Source organism: Zonotrichia leucophrys, chromosome 5 (genome assembly GCF_028769735.1).
Source record: "Zonotrichia leucophrys gambelii isolate GWCS_2022_RI chromosome 5, RI_Zleu_2.0, whole genome shotgun sequence".
Taxonomy (NCBI): domain Eukaryota; kingdom Metazoa; phylum Chordata; class Aves; order Passeriformes; family Passerellidae; genus Zonotrichia; species Zonotrichia leucophrys.
In genome coordinates, this window is record NC_088175.1 from 32,730,356 (window position 1) to 32,748,441 (window position 18,086).

At 43.6% G+C, this 18,086-nt stretch overlaps 1 protein-coding gene across 1 annotated transcript; it reads right to left on the minus strand.

Annotated features, from left to right (window-relative positions):
• Positions 1-6,917: 6,917 nt before the first annotated feature.
• VPS18 (VPS18 core subunit of CORVET and HOPS complexes) lies at positions 6,918-16,188 on the minus strand. Its single transcript, XM_064714727.1, has 5 exons — positions 16,041-16,188; positions 13,032-13,173; positions 12,754-12,845; positions 10,184-12,054; positions 6,918-9,477 (listed from the first exon to the last, which is right to left on the minus strand). Exons 1-5 carry the CDS (start codon positions 16,129-16,131, stop codon positions 8,749-8,751), a joined length of 2,925 nt encoding a protein of 974 aa, XP_064570797.1. The 5' UTR covers positions 16,132-16,188; the 3' UTR covers positions 6,918-8,748.
• Between the last annotated feature and the right edge of the window lie 1,898 nt (positions 16,189-18,086).

The window sequence follows — 18,086 nt, forward strand, 5'->3', positions numbered from 1 at the left end:
TTCAGAGAGGGAACAGAAATAAAGCTGGTTGAGAGAGATTTGCCACACTGCTTTTTTGGAGAGGGCTGTTTTTGTTTTCAAGGAGATATTGTGTGGCCCATCTTGAAACAGGGAAGAACAACTCCATCACTTCACTGCAAGATCAGATTCCTGATTGTCAATGGGAGGAATAGTTTCTCCAGCCATCTTGAGCCTCTCATACTCACTAATAGTATAAGTCAGAAAGATGGAAGCACAGTGAAAAGCCAAATACTCTTCACATGTCATTTGTGGCACTGAAAAAGCAGTGAAAAATACATCCTCTTGAATCCAAAGTATGCTCTGTCCTACTCTCTAATTCTTCATTTCATTAATAAAGGAGGCTTGTAGATCATCCTGTGCCTGCTGCAAATTATAAAATCTAAAACTCTTTTCTCTTCACAAATCTGTGATGTTCCTGTCTATGATTCAGAGAAAGGTAATACACTCTTCAGAAAAGAGAGACTAGCCAGAAGCAAGAATTTTCACAGCTTGTACTAATTCTGCTGTATTGAAATAAGCATTGCAATACACATCACACAACCCTGGCACAGCTTTGGTCTGTATTCCACGTTTCATCCTTCTGTAATCTGAAACCCAGAGGGCCTCTTGTTACCTTCTTCATATAATTCTCTTCCTTTCTTCCATGATTTTCAAGCTTAGTGGCAGGGAGCTTCACCACTCCCCACGTATTAACCCTTCCTCTATTTATGGCAGAATCAAACAGTTCTTTGCTAAATCAATGAGCAAAGGAGGTGAAAGAATTAAGTGAGAGACAAAGGTGTCTGCTAAGATGGTGCCTGTCCCAATGATAGAGGAATCAATTAAAAAGATTTTTTAGCCATCACTCTTGACTCAGGGTCTCAAATGAAGGTAGTCAGCTCCAGCAGTGTCCTAATTTCTGAAGAACAGGATAAGAAGACAGCACTTTGAACCTCCACTCAAGGCCCTACCTACAGATTTTTCTGTTGACCTATAGAGGGTATTTAACCTTGCTCTGACCTAAAAAATGCAGATGTGCTGAAGAACTCACAGCAATATCTATGTTGTGTGCAGAAATTCTTCCTCTTTCCTCATTTTAACATGAATTTCTCAAATTGTTGATTTCATTCAGAGCATAACCCAGAGCAGGACAAGGTGCCTGGCAGGTAAATAACCCACACCTTTACCTTTGGTTCAGCTGCCACAGCATCAAGCAAGCAACTCACAGCTGCTAAAACACCATACTGAACCACTCAATTCCATAAGTTACCACTTTCCAGGTAACCTCTCCATAAGGGTACAAGGGCTGTTCAAGATTCTTCTGGAAACTCCCTTCTGTTTCTGTCACCATACTGCAGAGGAAAGCAGGCTTCAGGGAGAAAACTCTGATTCTACACCAGCAAAGAAACTACTGCCAGAGCCCAGTCTGGCTGCCTTCTGAACACTGCTACACATTGTTCCACTGCACTGTCTCCTAGGACTGGCTGTAGGTAACAATATTAGGTGCATCCAGCTCACAAGACATTTCCCAATCAACAGCCAACAACAAATTTAAGAAGATGCTACTTATAGACAGAAAAGTCTACATTAATTGATTTGCATCCCCTCAAGTTTACAGAAGATGACGTTTCTGTTCACCTTCCATTAGATGTTTCCTGTACTAAAATACTTTTTGCTTTGGAAATCCTGCCGCTGCAAGTCTTTGAAGCATATATTGAGGATTACCATAAGCAACTTATCAGAAGAACATAGAAAGATAACATGGTCCTAGTTGTTCCAATCTCGTTAACTGGGCAAGCAGGCAAGTGTTTGAAACAGACTGCAGAACATAAGGAAATGTGTTTCTCCCCAAAAGGCTGCTCAGCAGAATGTACCACTGTGACACAAATGCAGGTGTCACTCTGAGACAGTCACACTGTGACACACAGGCAAGCATTCAACAAAGAACTGAGGCATCCAGGAGCATAAGCCTCAAGTCTCTCTCCTCCTCACCCAACCACCGTTCAATTCTCTCAAACAACATGAGCTCATCTAAGTCTACAGTCCTGTTATCAAGGATGGCAAAATATTGTTCAGCTTCATGTGGAATTTTTTATTTAGACCAATGATACTGTTATCTTGATAGCTACTGGTAGTGGTAATTAGTCAAAGAGCAATTTTTTACTACCCTTGCCTTTCTAGGCTCTTAGCAGAGAATAAGTGTCTTGTTCACATGGTGAAAAACATGCAGCAGCCATCAAACACAGCCAGGGCAGCTGCTAATAATTGTCATGCAGAGTCTGTAGAAAAGAGTCCTCAAAAACTAATCCATCAGCCTTTGTGCTCCTCTTTGCCTGTGACATTCCTCAAAACCACACTGTGTACCTCACTTTTAATAAACATGTGAAAATAAAAGAGAATCTTTAGACAGGAACAACTTCCTTATGAACCCAGTTTCACAGTAATAATTTGTTTACTAGAAAATCTATTCAGCATGTGCACACAAAGAGATGAAAAAAGACTGTTGAATAACTGACTAATTGGAAAACACAGATGTCTGCTTAAGCGGAGTCCAGCAGCCTCCAAGTTCAGGCTGTGTTCTGAAGATCATGCCCCATGCCAAGTGACCAGCACACATGAAGTAGGGAATGTCTGGTTTTGGATACCAAACCAGTTGTTCAATCCTTTTCCTCTTAGCCATCACGTACAATGAACCATTCAGGATGGATCATGAAATGAGGGGCAGGCTATAGTTCAGCTCCTGTGGAACACTTACACTGTAATAAAACTCTACCAAAAACTAGTATTCTCAGTTCAGATGAAGCAAACAAACCATGTGTTAAATGAAAGGCTGTATCTAATCCTCTTCTGAAGACAACACAGCCCACAGCCAACACAGCAGCACAGCAGGAATATATGAAGTCCTGCAAAGTAGGGAAATTCCTGCCTGTCTCACATCAGGTATGGCCTGTATGGCCCTTTATAAAGCAAGGGTATTTCTGTGGTGCTAGGAGGCATACGATGGAAAGCTCTGTGCAGTGAGGCAGCCTGATATCATACAGACTTATCAGTTGTGCTTATTCCCACACCTACCAAGCTCTGCAGCTCAAGTGTTGAATTAGAACAGCTCTCCCATCACCACAGGGACCTAGAGGCACTGTAGCAAGTCTGAACCCAATACAGACATCCTCTACTGAGCTGGCCCTCCATGGCAAAGACAGTGTATAGGATTAGTTAGAGATGTACTGTAACCTTAGAGTGCTCCTGTAGCTTCCCTGTTCCTAAGCAACCAGTCCTACTCAAACAAACTGCCTCCAATACCTCTGGCCATGACAGAGAGGAAATGCCTGAGCCCCTTTTTCTCTCCATCCCAACAAGTTTCAACGAGCAGATCTAACAAGTTTGTCTAATCCTTTCCCCCTTCCTTTCACCTGAAAGCAGATGCAGGCCAGGTCGCTTTGAAATTCATACCCTAAATAAGTTGCCTGATGCCTTTCCATGAGATCTGGGATTGAAAAAACCAGTCAGTTGAGGGGGAAGTATCACAAGTCTCCAAAATCACAGTATTACCATAAAATGCAAATCCCAAAAGATTCAGAAGGTGTAAAGTCAGGACTGGGCATAATCAGAGAGAGCAAACAGTTTAGGAGCTGAATGCGTGCATAATTCACAATGAATTTAAGGAATGCCTGTAATGTCCCTCTTTCAAGCCCTAAGCTCCTCAATTTTAACAAAGTCCTTATTTCAAAGGAAATTATTTTTCTTCTTTATCATCTCAGCACAAGAAGTACAGATCCATCAATATCACAGTTTCACTGCAGAAGCTTCCCTGAAGTCAGATACATGAAGTTTGGCCAAATTATTTTACAGAAACCACCATTCCCTTTCCCTTCTAGTGCATCACTTCCTTCATGTACAAAACCAACAGAAGACCCTGGACAGCCCCTCTCTTCTTTGTAGATGCCATAAGATTCTCTCATAAACACTACACATACCACAGTGAATCACATCTTACTCCCTCTATTCTAGAGAAAAATACTTAATCCATCTCAATAGTAACGACTTAAAATTCAAAAACACCATAAATTTTGTACATTTCAAGCCTCAGCTCAGCACACTTACTGTAAGTAAGAAATCTAGTTTTGGTCTGTCTTCCCACAGCTCAGTATAGAGTTGTTGGACGAAGTGAAGCAAGGAACAGACTTCCCATGAAATCCCACTAGAAACTAAGAATTTGCACTTGTAAACATAGACAATCTATAAGTTGGCCTTGACAGGGCAGGGGTGAATGGGAACTACCCATTCCAAGAAATACATGCTAATACATGACTACAGTCTGAGTCAAACTATATCTTATTTTGATAGAGTACAAGATGTACCTACTCCCACTTGCTGTTTTACGGGGATTATGATGCTACAACTCCAAAGGAAAAAGCAAACATACTAGCTTATCTGTTTGTGCAAGTCAGTGTCTAATGTCACATTACAAACCCAGCTTTACTGGTGCTTTTAACAAGACTAACTAAATGTGAACTCAGGCAAATAAGGAGCTGCTGTCACAAGAGTATGAAGAAGAAGCAAGCAAAGATGACCCCAGACCCAAGGCCACCAGCCTTTGCAACTCCAAGCCCAGGGATGATCTCTCTGCAGTTTACTAAACCAGCCAGGTCTAAAGGGAACTTACACTAGAATACAATTCAACATAAGAGGCCACACCTCAAACCCCATGTTGAGTCTCAGGCCTCTCACTACAAGACAGATACTGAGGTGCTGGAGCACCAAAAGGCATCCAAAGAGCAACAAGGGTCTGGAGTTAAGAGTGGCCGAGGGAACTGGGGTTGTTTAGACTGGAAAAAAGGAGGTCCAGGTGGAATCTTACTGTTCTTTACAACTACCTGAAAGAAGGTTGCAGCAAGGGGCCAGTTGGCCTCTTCTCCCAGGCCACAATAACAGGATGAGAGGAAAGGCCATTTAAGTTGTGCCAGGGAAGGTTAAGTTTGGATATTATGAAACATTTCTTTAGTGAAAGAGTGGTCAGGCACTGGAACAGGCTGTCCAGGGAAGGGCTGGAATCACCATCACAGAAGGCATTTAAAAGGCATGTGGATGTGGCACTTGGAGATGTGGTTTAGTGGTGGATTTGGCTATGTTGGGTTGTGATCTTAAAGGTCTTTTCCAACGTAAATGATTCCACAATTCTATGAAACTCATTTATTAACATAGTAAATGTAGCTTTTGATGTTCAAAACATTAAAATCAGTGATCTGTGAGCTGAAATTGTCATTTAGTTAGAGACAATTTTTTAGCATCTTTACCTCAAATCCTTACACCAAATCCAAGCTACCTTACACCAAAGGCTGTGTCTCCAAGCACCCAGCACACCCCTTCAAAAACAGAGATCCTGCTTCAGTTCCTCACTTTTGTGCCATTCTTCCTTCTGCTACAGAATGCTTTCAGCTCTCTGCAGCAAACCCCAGTACTTAAATGGACAGCAATGACATCTAGTGGCTGCTTTAACAATTTGCCTTTCTAAATTCCCAGCCTGGGCATTCATTTTTAGAAAGGAGACAGAAACTACTGCTTTCAGCATTTCACTTAGCTGCTGCCAACTACAGGAAGTGCACCCGAAATTCTCTACAAACTCTTTCAAAACACACACCACTGTCTCCCCCAACTCAGAGCATTTCCCCCTATCCCTTGCTCAAAGCCTAGGAGAGACCATGTAGTAGGCACAAGTTTGCTTTAGGCCTTGCCTGCACTACTGAATTTCTTCAGTGTAGATGGAGCTACAGATATTTGTTCTGGGTACACAGGGCTGGGGCTTCCCCACACCCTTTTGGTTATGCTGTTCTTCAGCTGCATAAGGCTAAGTGGTAGGAGTTATTCACACAGACAAGGACAAGACCCAAGGCCACAGTTTTGAACAGTTGGTACAGTTCATTCATAGTTTAAAATACATACAAAGGACTGTAAGTTCTAAAATGTAACTGTGCTGAAGTTACAAGGAGAAAAGATAAAAATGCCATTCTGAATGCAAAGAGGAAGAGATCTTGAAGATTAGATTTATGGGAGAACAGTAAGCAGTTCACTTCCCTCCACCACCACAAACCCACCCCACCCCTCCCAAGAAAAAATAAACCCTCCTACCTTTTTCACTGAGTGATGCTGCAAAATTGCCAAGAAGCACAGGTAAGTGGTTACTGAAACTTTTTGAAGCACGTGACAATGCAAAGAAAGTTTGGAAGATACCTTTATGTACCTTTTTGTATTACTGGCACTAGTCATTTAATCACTACTGCAATCTTTGCCAGCAGTAACACTCTCTATAACTTTGACAACAAATCAAATCATTTTTCAGTTAACAATGGTGAGGAAGAATGAGATTTGTGGTACATGTATCTGGTGCATGTGCCTACAGCCCTCAGAGAATACTGCATACTAGTCATTAAAAAATACATAGTTCTAGTTTTGTTAACTGAGATCTATTAATGCCCATGACTGGAATCAGAGGCGCCTTTCCCCATCACCCAATCTCAGGCAAAGACCAGAGGGTTTTTATTTACTTGCTATGTCTCATTTCCCACAGCTTCTTCCAATACTCTGGACAAGCAGATCACCCTGCAATGGTCTATTTAGTGATGTGACTTCTCTAGCACAAACAGGCAAAATAATGGAAGATGATAATAATTCTAATATACCAGGAAAGCATTCTGTAAAAACCCCAAAGAGATGGAACAAGTGTTAAGAACATGTCAAAATAATGTGAAATTACCCCTGCATCAGAATGAGCTGATACACATGTTCTGCTAAAGGGCAGAAAAAGAGCCACTTACCTTTGACCGAAATTGGTTTGGGTGGGAGGCATGTCATGGTTTGCAATGACATGTACAACCTTAAATATCACACTGCTTACAAAAAGATGATGATTCACAGGAATGGCCAGTTATAACAGGTTTAATGGTAAACTTCAAAAGACATCACATTTAGTTCTCATTACAAATCCTCCTGCCAGACCCACCAACTTATTCAAAGCAAAGGGCTACGCAAAGCCAAAGAAAACTACAGCATGTGGGTTTTCTGAAAAAGTGCTTTCTGACAAGCCAGCAAACACACACCACGAGGTGCTAATGGGACTGCCTATCCCATGGCTCCATCAAAGAAAAGAGGATCTTGAAACCTCAGGTCTTCCTAATTTCATTTCTGTTTTTAATTACTTGTGTCATTTTACAGATAAAATTAGTTTGTTCCAGGCTGATGCTCCCAACAAAAACATAAATGTTCTTCTCAAGTTCTGAACTCAGAATTCTTAGGTCAGATCCTTGGGGAAACCAATACATATTCCCCTACAATAACATAAAGACCCATTTCTACAACCCTACAAGCAGGGTAAGGGGTTCGGAGACTGAGAGAGGTATTCCAGACAAGCACACAAATTCATGTGAAAGAACTGAGGCGGCTTTTCAGAAGACAGTATTTTCTATTAATTACAAGAATTGTATTTTCTCTTTTAGAACATTCAATTCTTCTGCCAATTACTACCTTTGTGATTCAGTCCCAAACAGCAAAACCTAATTAAAACCTTATTTTCCTAAAACAAAACAAGGAACCCTTGCTAAACTGTTAATGACAATGTTTTCTTCTCTCACTCACAACATAGTGATTGCTACCTTCTGGGAAAAATTTTCCAAGTTGGAGCAATAGATAGATGCATTGACATGCAGCCATCTCCAAAAAGTGGAAGGCAAAAGACTGTTTAGGCACAAGGTACTAGCTTCAAAGGGCAAAGCAAATTTCACATCAACAGAACATTTCTGTAGACTACCCTCGAGCAAACCCCTGACTAGATCCTGAGTCTAATGCTCAAGTGCAGAAGAGAACCACAGCAAGATACACAAACAGATTGTGCTCCTGCTTGCAGAGTGTCAGTTGAAACCTTACTACTGCATCTATCAGTTCTGGTTTGGGGTGAAGAAAAACCCAAGAGCCACTATACAAAGGCAGTTATAGTAGAAATAGGATGGGAAGAGGAGTGGTGAACAGCATTTTGAGAAACAGTACCTACAGAAAATCCAAATGTGCCTGGTCTCATGCATAAAGCTTATGAGAAAGAGAATTATACACCTTGAATTGCAGGCAAATTACTTTTATAATTTTCCTGCAAGATTGTATAATTGAATAATTGAAAATTATACATATTCTTGTATCATATTGTGTAGAAACATGTATTAGTGTAGCATGATGTTTACAAAATATTAATATGTAAGAGCTTCTGTCCTTTCATGTTCTTTCTATGTATGTGGTTATAGACTCTCAACAAAAAGGAAACAAAGGGCAATTCTGCTTTGAAAATTATGAATGAAGACTACTTTGTTTAGTGGCCTTCACTACCTTTCTCTTTCAGCTCGTCTTCACCAAAACAAATACCACACAACAGGGCAGATAAATCACAGTTGTGATCACGGTTGTTCCCAATTCCTTCTGGACAACAAGGCACTCCATTTAGCTTCACACTGAGAACCTCAGAAGAACTGCAAGCAGAAACACCTGCTAAATATATTCCAGTTGGTTAGCTCTAAGTATTGTTAAAGTTCTTAGACAGCCATAGCTACATCTCCCCACTTCTCAAGACTAGTTCTCCCTAATGCTGGTAAAAAGACTGCACTACCCTTTGTTTAGAGTTGCACAGAAGTCACTGTGTTCCTGCTCCTGGAGGTTATATCCCCAGCACAGAAGCTTCACAATTTGTTTGACAGTTGAAGATTTGGAAAATTACAGCCAGCTTTGCATCTCCTCTTCGTACTTCTGGGGATCAATAAAAGGCTTGTCAATGGACCGGATCATCAGCTCACCACAGTACACACACTCAGCTGCCACAATGTCATCAATGTCAGCTTTGATCTGTTCCCGGCTCTGCTGCCCTTTCCCCAAACTAATGGTGTCTGCATCCTTGGGACGATGGTGGCTCTTGGATGGCTGGCTGGTAGCTGCCAGCTTCTTCTGAAGATCTTCAAGTTTTGCCTGCTTATAGGCAGGAAGGTTAGGGAAAACTGCTTGAAGGAGACAGTCGTAGTGAAACATGTGACCACAGAGGAAAAGGTAAAAAGGGCGGTTTAGAAGAGGAAAGTCACAAGCAGCACATTTTTCCTGAGGCTCCACAGAGCCATATTTATTTCTCATTTCCTGGATGTCCTCTCGGATCCTCTTGGCACTCTGTGTGGCTTCCTCCATCTCCCTTTTCAGCTCCTCGATGTGCTTGTTGTAATCCTCCAGGGAGTTACAGATTGCCTCCTTGAAATGGTCAATAGTGACAAAGTCTGGAAAGAATGGCAGCACATCCTCAATCTTCAGCAGGGCACAGCTGGAGAGGCAGGCCATTGCCTTCTTGACATCCTTCTCTTCCTGAACAACATGGCGAGCGATCTTCAACCACAGCTTCTTCCGGAGCTCCTCATCATCTTCAGGAAGATCTGCACAGGACTTGGCAAGATCAACATCCACCTAGAAGTTGGACAGACAAGGAAACAGAGTTAAGCTTCCCTCTTTGTTTATCTACCATTCAACTTCAAAGCCTGCTGTCCATTTTAAGAGGCATTTAGAAAACCTCTATTGCTATCTCACTGCCTAGGACTGCACTACTGGCCTGCTCCATGTTTCCATGGCAAACACCTCTCCTCTCCACCAGCACTCCTCACTGAAGATTAGCTTGCTACCCAACAGCACAGAAAGGGCAAATTCATGTTATAGTATCTTTGCTGGCCCCACATTTCAGCAAAGACACAGCAATTCAACAGGAAAAAAATCCAGCATCTCCCTGAAGGTCAGACTAAGCTGGCAAAGATTTCTGTGATAATAACCAAAGCTATGAATAGGTAATTAGAATCCTTAACAATAGCTATACAAATATTGCATAAATGCAGATATGTTAAAGGTATTTTATGTCAGAGACTGAGCTTGAGACAGACAGTGCTCCTCCTTGTAGTATCCCTGCCTCCATCCTCAGTTATGGCTTGCCAGTCAGCTGCCTACTTGAAACAGTTGTGAAAGCACAGAAAAATGTTAACACAGACAGGTTTTTTTTCCAAGCCTCAGCTACACCGCTTTGATACCAGTGAGTCCGTCCAGCTCCTCTCAATGCTCTGCTGTTCAAGGTAACTTGAACAAGCTACATTCCCATGTATCACAGCATGCACAGATACACACATACCTGTAAGGCGAGATCCACAGCCTCCTCGTATAATTCCATCACTTTGTATATGTGGACACATGCACGGTGGTGCCCATGCTCTGCACACAGGCGTAGTGCATACTTCAGGTCGTAGTGGATCCTGTTTGGGTTGGTTCCTGCTTGTTCCAGGTATGACAGCAACGAGTCGGGCCGACACAAAGCATAAAGAGACAACAGGTAGTTGTGAATGGCTTGCTGGGTTTCCTCCAACTGGTAGACACAGAACTCCATATATCTGATGGCTTCATTGATCTGCTGGGTGCTGGCACTCTGGCTGTAGTTAACAAGGGCTGGAATGAGGTTCCTGGCATCCAGCCTAGAGCCCATAGAAATCCAAGCATCAACCACCTTCTTGGGAATATGCTGGATGAGAACCGGAGAGAACTTGTAGAAGAGTTTCTCGTCTCTGTGCCTGGACAGCACATTTAGAGCCTCATCGTACTCGTCATGCTGGCAGTGGTGAGCTACTACACGCTCGTAATCCTGCATGATGACTGCAAAGTAGACCATGTGCTCTGTGTCGCCATGGCTTGCTAACAGTTCATAAATAGACGCCCGATTATTAAAAAGACAGTCTTTGTTTTTAGGGCTGCTCAGGAAAGTGCGGAACTTCTCCCGTGTATCCAAATAGAGATTTCGCTGGGAGAGATCTCCTTGCAATATGCCCAGCCAGTTCAGGTACAGTTCTGTCAACCACGTGGTCAGCAGAGTAGTCTGTGTCTTCTCTGAAGGCTTTAGGTTACTTAGCTTCTTAATCAGAAACTCCATCAGGGCCTCCTCTTGCTTGGCTTCAATGAACTTCAGAGCAATTTCCTCAAAGTAGTTCTGGGTCAGCGCATAACATTTGGCACTGTCCAGATACCTCTTGTTTTGGAAGCAGTGCTCTGCCTCTTTGGCCAACACAATGTCAAGACACTCTGGACGGTCCTTACAATACTCTTTTGCTAAATCAAATTTGTTCATATTCATATACATCTTCCACACATCTCTGGATTCCCGCTGGACATGGTAGCGGAACACTACTTTCTCAGTGTGGATCCATATCTGCTGGACTGTGGGATCTTTAATCATGCGTGTCAGCAAGCCAAACTTCTCCAGGAACAGATCCTGAAAAACAACCTGTCCGTTCAGAGTGCAGACAGCCTTCACCCGGTCAGGCAGCAGCAACAGAAAGTGGAACTGGGTAAGCACAATGGATATTGGCTTGTTTACAGTTATGTCAATGTCAGGAGGATAAACCCAGACCCGTTCATCACTCAGAATTGAATCAGGACGACTGTAATCCAAGGTACCGTATAGAACACCGTTTCCCATCATCCAGGCAAAGGAGCGTGGGTTGGAACGCAGTTTCGGAGTGTAAAAGGCTATCTCGCTGAAACCCAAGTTGGCTGGAAACTCCCGAAAGCTGGGCAGATGGTCAGCATGCACAGCAAATATGGAACTGAAGCCTTGCTGCTCTGTCCCTTCAGGCACCTTGCCAACAAACTGAAAGAGTCTCTTCCTAGTGGTGGCTATAATAAAAAATTTCCCTTCTAGCCCTCGTTCAATTTCCAAGCAGCAGACTGGGGCAGGTCCAGATTCCTCCTCCAGAGTGTAGACCTGCCGGAAGTACTGGTCAGGGTTAGTGCTGAAGAGGCTTCCTTCGCTGACAGAGATTTCAGCCTCATAGATCTGCCCCTGGGATGTCCCCACCAGGATAGGCCCTGTGTTGGTTTCTGAACCAAGAAATTTGTTCCAGCCCACACTTTCAATCAAGTGTCCTTTCCAGCGGGAGAGTGCCCGCACTTTCTGAACACTTCTGTTCAGGTAAAGGCATTCGCTGGTGTTCAGAGCAATCAGGAGATGAGAGCCTGCCAACAGCAGAGGGGTATGGGAGGGAGAAGGAGAGAACAAATCAAGACTGTGCCTAAGCAAGCCAAATTCCTGCAGCTTCTAATCTTAACATTTGATAAATTTCAATATCAACATACTTAATCCAAGACTTTCCCAGGCATTCATGGGAATGTGGGGGATTTCCGTGCTGGATCAGAACAGTAGTCCATATGTTGCAATGTTAAATAACTGGTACCAGATGCTTTAGCAAGGAGGTACTCTGTTTAAATAAATGTTCTAAGGATAAACACTTCCCAGAGTTCCCTCCTATCCCTGGCAGTTGGCGAGAGATATGAGCATCACTTTCCAAATTTTTGTTCAGTCTTTTTAAATCAGTCTAGGCTACAGTGAACTGTAGATGTTCTATGGCCCTTTTTAAAAATTCCTATATAAACCATACAGCAGAGAGTGACTGCAAACCTTCCTTTGATTGGTTTTAGCCTTGCTGAGAACAGCCTAATTGCATGTGTTCATTTCAGAGTCTGAAAACACAACACAGGCACAAGCCTGTGCTTTACTAATAGCAAAAGGGCAAACCAGTGGGCAGGGGCCCTGGAAAAAGACTCTGGCTCAAGGAAGATTGATCTGTTCTCCTTATGCACAAAGCAGAAAGAGAACTCCTTCACCAGCACTTGCTCTGCTCACTGTCTGTAAATATCCATCACCCACTGCCTCACCTGTGTGGTCCAAAAACATCTTGTAGACTTTGGCTTCATCTTTGCGTCCCAGCTCTACCTGATTAGGTTCATCTGGCTTTCCAAGATCAATCCTGCAAAGAGAAACCACAAAAGCATGCTGCCAACAAAAGTTCACATACTGTAACTCCTCACCTGTTTTCCATATTGGGCTTGCGGCTTTTTATCCAGTTTGCAAACATAAGTTCTCTAACAACTTAGGGGAAAAAAAGAAGGCAGGGGAAAAACAAACAACAACTTCAGGATGCTGGCAGCATTACCTGAGAAGGGTGTCTTTCCCAAGGCTCATACAGAGTTGGTTAGAGGAGACCACTAAGCTGTTGATTTTCTCAGGAGGAGCAAAATCAATCCTCTGCTTGTTAAATATTGGCGTTTCCTTCTCCAGTCGTGCATTGACATATCCTGGAGAAAGAATGTGAACACTTAGAAACTGAATAAGACAAAATCCCATAACAACAACCACAAACTACATCAAAATCCAGCCTAAAATACTAAGAGGATTGTGTCCTGCTCCAAGTTTTACTGAAAAGGAAGTGTGCTCCATGGAGCAGGAATACAGAGGGAAAAAAACCCTCTAATTCCAGCCCTACTGGTGTTGAAAAAGACAATGTAGTAATGGAAAGTAGCCTGCTACTAGCAGGCAAGTCCTTTAATTGTCTGTTCTACCAATGCTTTCTCCTTGCCTCTGCCTCTCCTCTAGGCCAGCTGCAGAATCCTTAAAATACACTTTTTCCAGAAGAAAGGTGCACATGCAGGAAGAGACAAAGCAATCACAACCTGACTGGGCAGCCTTTTGCATGTGCTTTTTTCTTATGCATTGATCCACACCTTACACACTACCCATTTACACAAGAGTGCATTCCTTTATTTTCAGATTAGGGAGCTGCAATGCCACAGTTTAAATTCGCTGGTATGAACTGCAGTTCAAAACCCGTACAAAAAGCTCCCAAGGTACAGATTCACATGCTATCACAGCTAACCAATAAATACCTATTTTTATATATATATAAAAGGGAAGGAAAACTCTGGAAAACCCACATGTTACCAGATCATCAAGTCACATTCATCCAGGTAATCTCAAATTTTTTTGCCTGTCACCTGGCAAGGCAAGGTTGACTCAGCAAAGAAACTCAGAGGCAGGAAGGAAAGGGAACAAATAGCACCTGTACAGAGGTAAGGGTTTAGAGTTAAGGAGAAACTGTTTATGGTTTAATTCTGTCATAGTCATTCTGTTTCATTCAAGCCAAAGTCTTGGATTTCAGCATTCTGGGCTCTTTAGGCCTGTATCCATTACATTTATAACATCCACAGGATCATCACCATTAACATGAGGATTTTAGCTATTGTCCCTAATAGGAGAAGGAAGAGCTTCCTTAATATACAGTTCTCTATACAAAGGACATGTCCATTTTATAACATTCATTCCTTTCAGTCTCCTCCCTCATCTTGCCCCCAATGTCCCTCTTCTGTTTAATCAAGATTCTACTGCATCATTTCACACCCTGATTTCTGGGCAAAGCTACCTATTTCCTCAGACCTTTTAATCTGTCCAAAGATCTAAGATCACCAGCACGGTCTAGTGAGTCAAAGCAGGCTTTTCAAAGCTAGAGCTACAGTACTTGAAGTTCCCAATGCAGCAGGACTTCAGGTTGGATACAGAGTCACTGCTTGTTTATCTACAACCTTGAGAAACAGTACCTGCAGTTAAACAAGCATGAGGAACACTTCCCTGAAACTGAGGAATAAGTTTCAACGTCTTCCAAAATTGCAAACCTAACATTAAGGACTGCTTTCAGGAAGGTAACTATTGTATCTTTTTACAATATAAATTTACTTACACTTCAGATTGCCCACAACTTTTACCAACCCACATTTTATTAAAAATTGCCTGTGCGGCCTAATTAAGAATAACTGAAATCCTGATTAGGCTATGCCTTTGCAACTAAGCAGTTTCCCAAACTTCCTCTGCCAATATCAACTGTGAGCAAACAGGCAGATTTCTCAAGTGTAAGACAGCCATGACTGAAGACAGTGTTGCAGCTGTCAAGAAGAAAAGCTGAGTCCTGAAAAATTTATTTTCCATGACATGACTTGTCCTAACACTGTTCTGCACAACACCTATTCAGGCCACTTATTCTGTATCTAACATTGCACAATGAAATAACCAAGCATGTCAAAGCAAACAAGGGGAACATACCTACCTCAATATCTAGACTCAGAGTAACTGTGTCAATGTATTTATACTCCATAATATACATAGTATGGCAGAATTTTGATAAATTCTTAGCACATAGATGAACCTCACAACTTGGTTTCCCCAGAAGTTACCAGTGGGCAACACTACACCAGGAAAAAAACTTGAAAGAATGTGTCCATGTATTTCCAAACTTGTAACCCAAAACCACCAGCTCTGCATAGCAGCTGGTACTACCATGAAAATTCAGGTACAACAGAATTCTCTCATACCCTACATTTCCCTGGCACACCGAAAAAACATTGAGAGGTGACATCTAGTAGAAAATGGTTATCGAACCTAATAAATATTGAATTTATCATGGAATAATAATGAAATAAATTTCTCTGACATGAAAGAAAAAACGAACTGGTCATCACACCATTACTTGACACTGATGGGACGCTACACTGAGCAGTGCAGTATAGCAAAGCATCACATCCTTTGACAGAAAAGTGTAGCAGTGACAAAGACTGCTCTGCTGTCACCTCTCCATCTTGTAGTCAGCCTAAAGGAACCACTCTAGAGAAACGAAGTCCTTGGTAAACTGCGCTTGGGTTAGGAAAGGAGCTCCGTGCAGGAACAGCTGTAACATGGCAAAGCGAGGCTTCCTCAGAGAGGAGCAGAAAGGAGAAGTAAAGTGACGGAGCGTTCATAACCCTCTGGCACAGCTCTAGCTGCACAGGGCTGAGGTGTGGCTGGGTGTAATTTGTGACACACAGGCACCTGCGACTCCACGCACCCTTCAGCGTTTGCTCCCGCAGCCCCGCCGGCCGCAGCCTCCCACACAGCACGGCACGGCGAGCTCGCTGGGCTGGCCTGCATCCTGCATCAGCGCTCCCCGTCCCCAAACACCTCCCACAGCAAGCCGTAGCAAAGACAAGCCGCAGCCGAATGCTTGGCCCCACACACACACAGTGACACACCTCTTCCAGGCAGCACAGCCTGGCGTGCCCTGCTCCCCACCCGGAGCTGCCGCCTCGCCTCCCCCTCTCGGCAGGAAGGCCGCACGCGGGAGGCCCCGGGGCACACGTACCGGAGTGCGGGATGCCCACGGTGGCGCGGCTCTGCGGCACGGACACGGAGCGGTGCAGCGAATCCTCGTACTCATCCAGGATGGACGCCATGGCCCAGCGCGGCCCGAGCGCGGCGCGCTCAGCTGACCCGCGGCACGTGCGCCTGCGCATGCGCGGGCGGGGGGGGGCGGGGCCGCTGCCTCACAGCGATGGCGGCTGGACTGGGGCGTCGCGGGTGTGTAGCGGCACTGCTGTCCCCGGTGTTCCCCTGGAGCTGGCCGGTCGCCCTGTGCCCTTGCTGCCGGGCCTTGGGCTCCGCGCGGTCCCGCCGCTTCAGCTCACTGCCGCGGGTACCAAAAGGCTTATGTCGAATTAAGAAAGGGCCCACTCGAATAAAGTCAGCATTTTTATACGCCAGTAATAACCAGAAGTTCCTCTAGGTGGGATGTACGCTCTGGGTTTGTTGCTGAATATAACATCAAGACTTGAATTTGCCACCAAAGAGGGCTAAAAGAGGTAGGTTAGCGTCCCACACGACCACTGGAGATCCCTCAAATGACCACTAGAGACCCCTTCCCTAATACATAAGCATGGTAATAAGACCTACACAATTAATCAGCAGATGTAGAAGGCTGCTTGGAAATAGCTGTAAACTTCTTAGAATGTAAATACATATTCATGTAAAACATTGTGTATAGGTAATAGGAATGTGAATCTTAGTCTGCATAACAGGCAGAGAGACACCCCTACACCCCATTAACCTGGCTCTGTAACAAAGTAGTGGCGGCTTTCCAACCTGTAGCTCTGGTATGAAGGTTTTCTTTCCCAGTTTTCAGTGACACTGTCCTGTTGTGTGCAGCTACATGTGTGAGAAATTACCTCATTAGTGCAGCAGTGTGCCCTACTAGAATCAGTCATGATTGCCCGAGCAATTCTACTGACTGCAACTGGGAATTATCTGGTTTAAAACACTCTGTAAAAACTCCTGTGTTGTGGCTCTCATGTAGCATTGGGTGGCAAAATCTTGGCTTTATCACTAGAATGATCATTGAGGCACAGTACAAGGGGATCCAGCGTAAGGTACTCTTTGAAGTACACTAGACTTGCTCTGCAAGTTTATCCCAGGCTTCTGTGTTGGACCCAGTTTCTGTCTTGCTAAATAGAATTTATAACCTGGAGTTTTCTTATATTATGGTGTGCCAACAACTGTTATTTACAGTTTTACCCTCTAGTTTAAACTAGCAGAATTTGTAACAGTGGCATTAACCAAAAAGACTAGTCTCTTACACAACCCTTTGGGTTTCATCATATATAAAATGAGCAGAGATGTATATGTGTACACTGTATATGTGCTATACACCATACTGTGAGTATACTGTATACTGCATATTAGATACAAGCTTCACTTTCTGGATGCAATGGAGAAATGTCTCTCAGGGTACAAGACAGCTTGCAACACAGAGGGATCCATTACAACACACTAGAGGTCTTCCCAAACTTAGTTTGCACATCAGGTGGCAGTGAGGCACCACAAGCAGCCGTTCCATGTGGTTGGCCTCTCACAAACCAAGTTACACCTCCTTTTGCTCTGCTCTTACTGGACACCACACCCTCATAAACTAGGGCTGTGGTCTGCATCACTCAGCCTCAGGCCTTCTCCCCAGTGCTGAGCCAGACATGCAGGTCCCACGCTAGCTGGGCTCCTGAGGCTCCCATGGCACGCCTCCACAGGGTCACCTCTGCCTGCTTTGCTAAAAACAGAACAAGGCTTTTGCTGACCTAGTCTGCCTGCAAGCACCAGTCCCAGCCTCTGCTGTTTACCCTCTTTATGTGGCAGCTCTGAGCCAAAATAGCAAGACCACATTCTTTTGCTGTCTAATCATCCTGATCTTCATAAGCAGCGACTGTTCTCTTTCAGCATCTCAAAAGGCACAAACAAATTACATTAGGTTTAGGGTAATGAGGTAGGAAGGGACTTCTTGGACTATCAGATCCATTCTCCCACTCTTGTAGATACCAGATCATATAGTAGTCCTTTCTCTATTCCTGTCAAGCTCTGTCTGATA

Coding starts and splice junctions, on each gene's coding strand:
- VPS18 (XM_064714727.1), bottom strand. CDS start 16,131: ATGGCGTCCATCCTGGATGAGTACGAGGATTCGCTGCACCGCTCCGTG. Junction 12,055..12,753: donor GATGTTTTTGGACCACACAG/GTGAGGCAGTGG, acceptor TGCTGTTGGCAG/GCTCTCATCTCCTGATTGCT. Junction 9,478..10,183: donor CTGTGGATCTCGCCTTACAG/GTATGTGTGTAT, acceptor TCCAACTTCTAG/GTGGATGTTGATCTTGCCAA.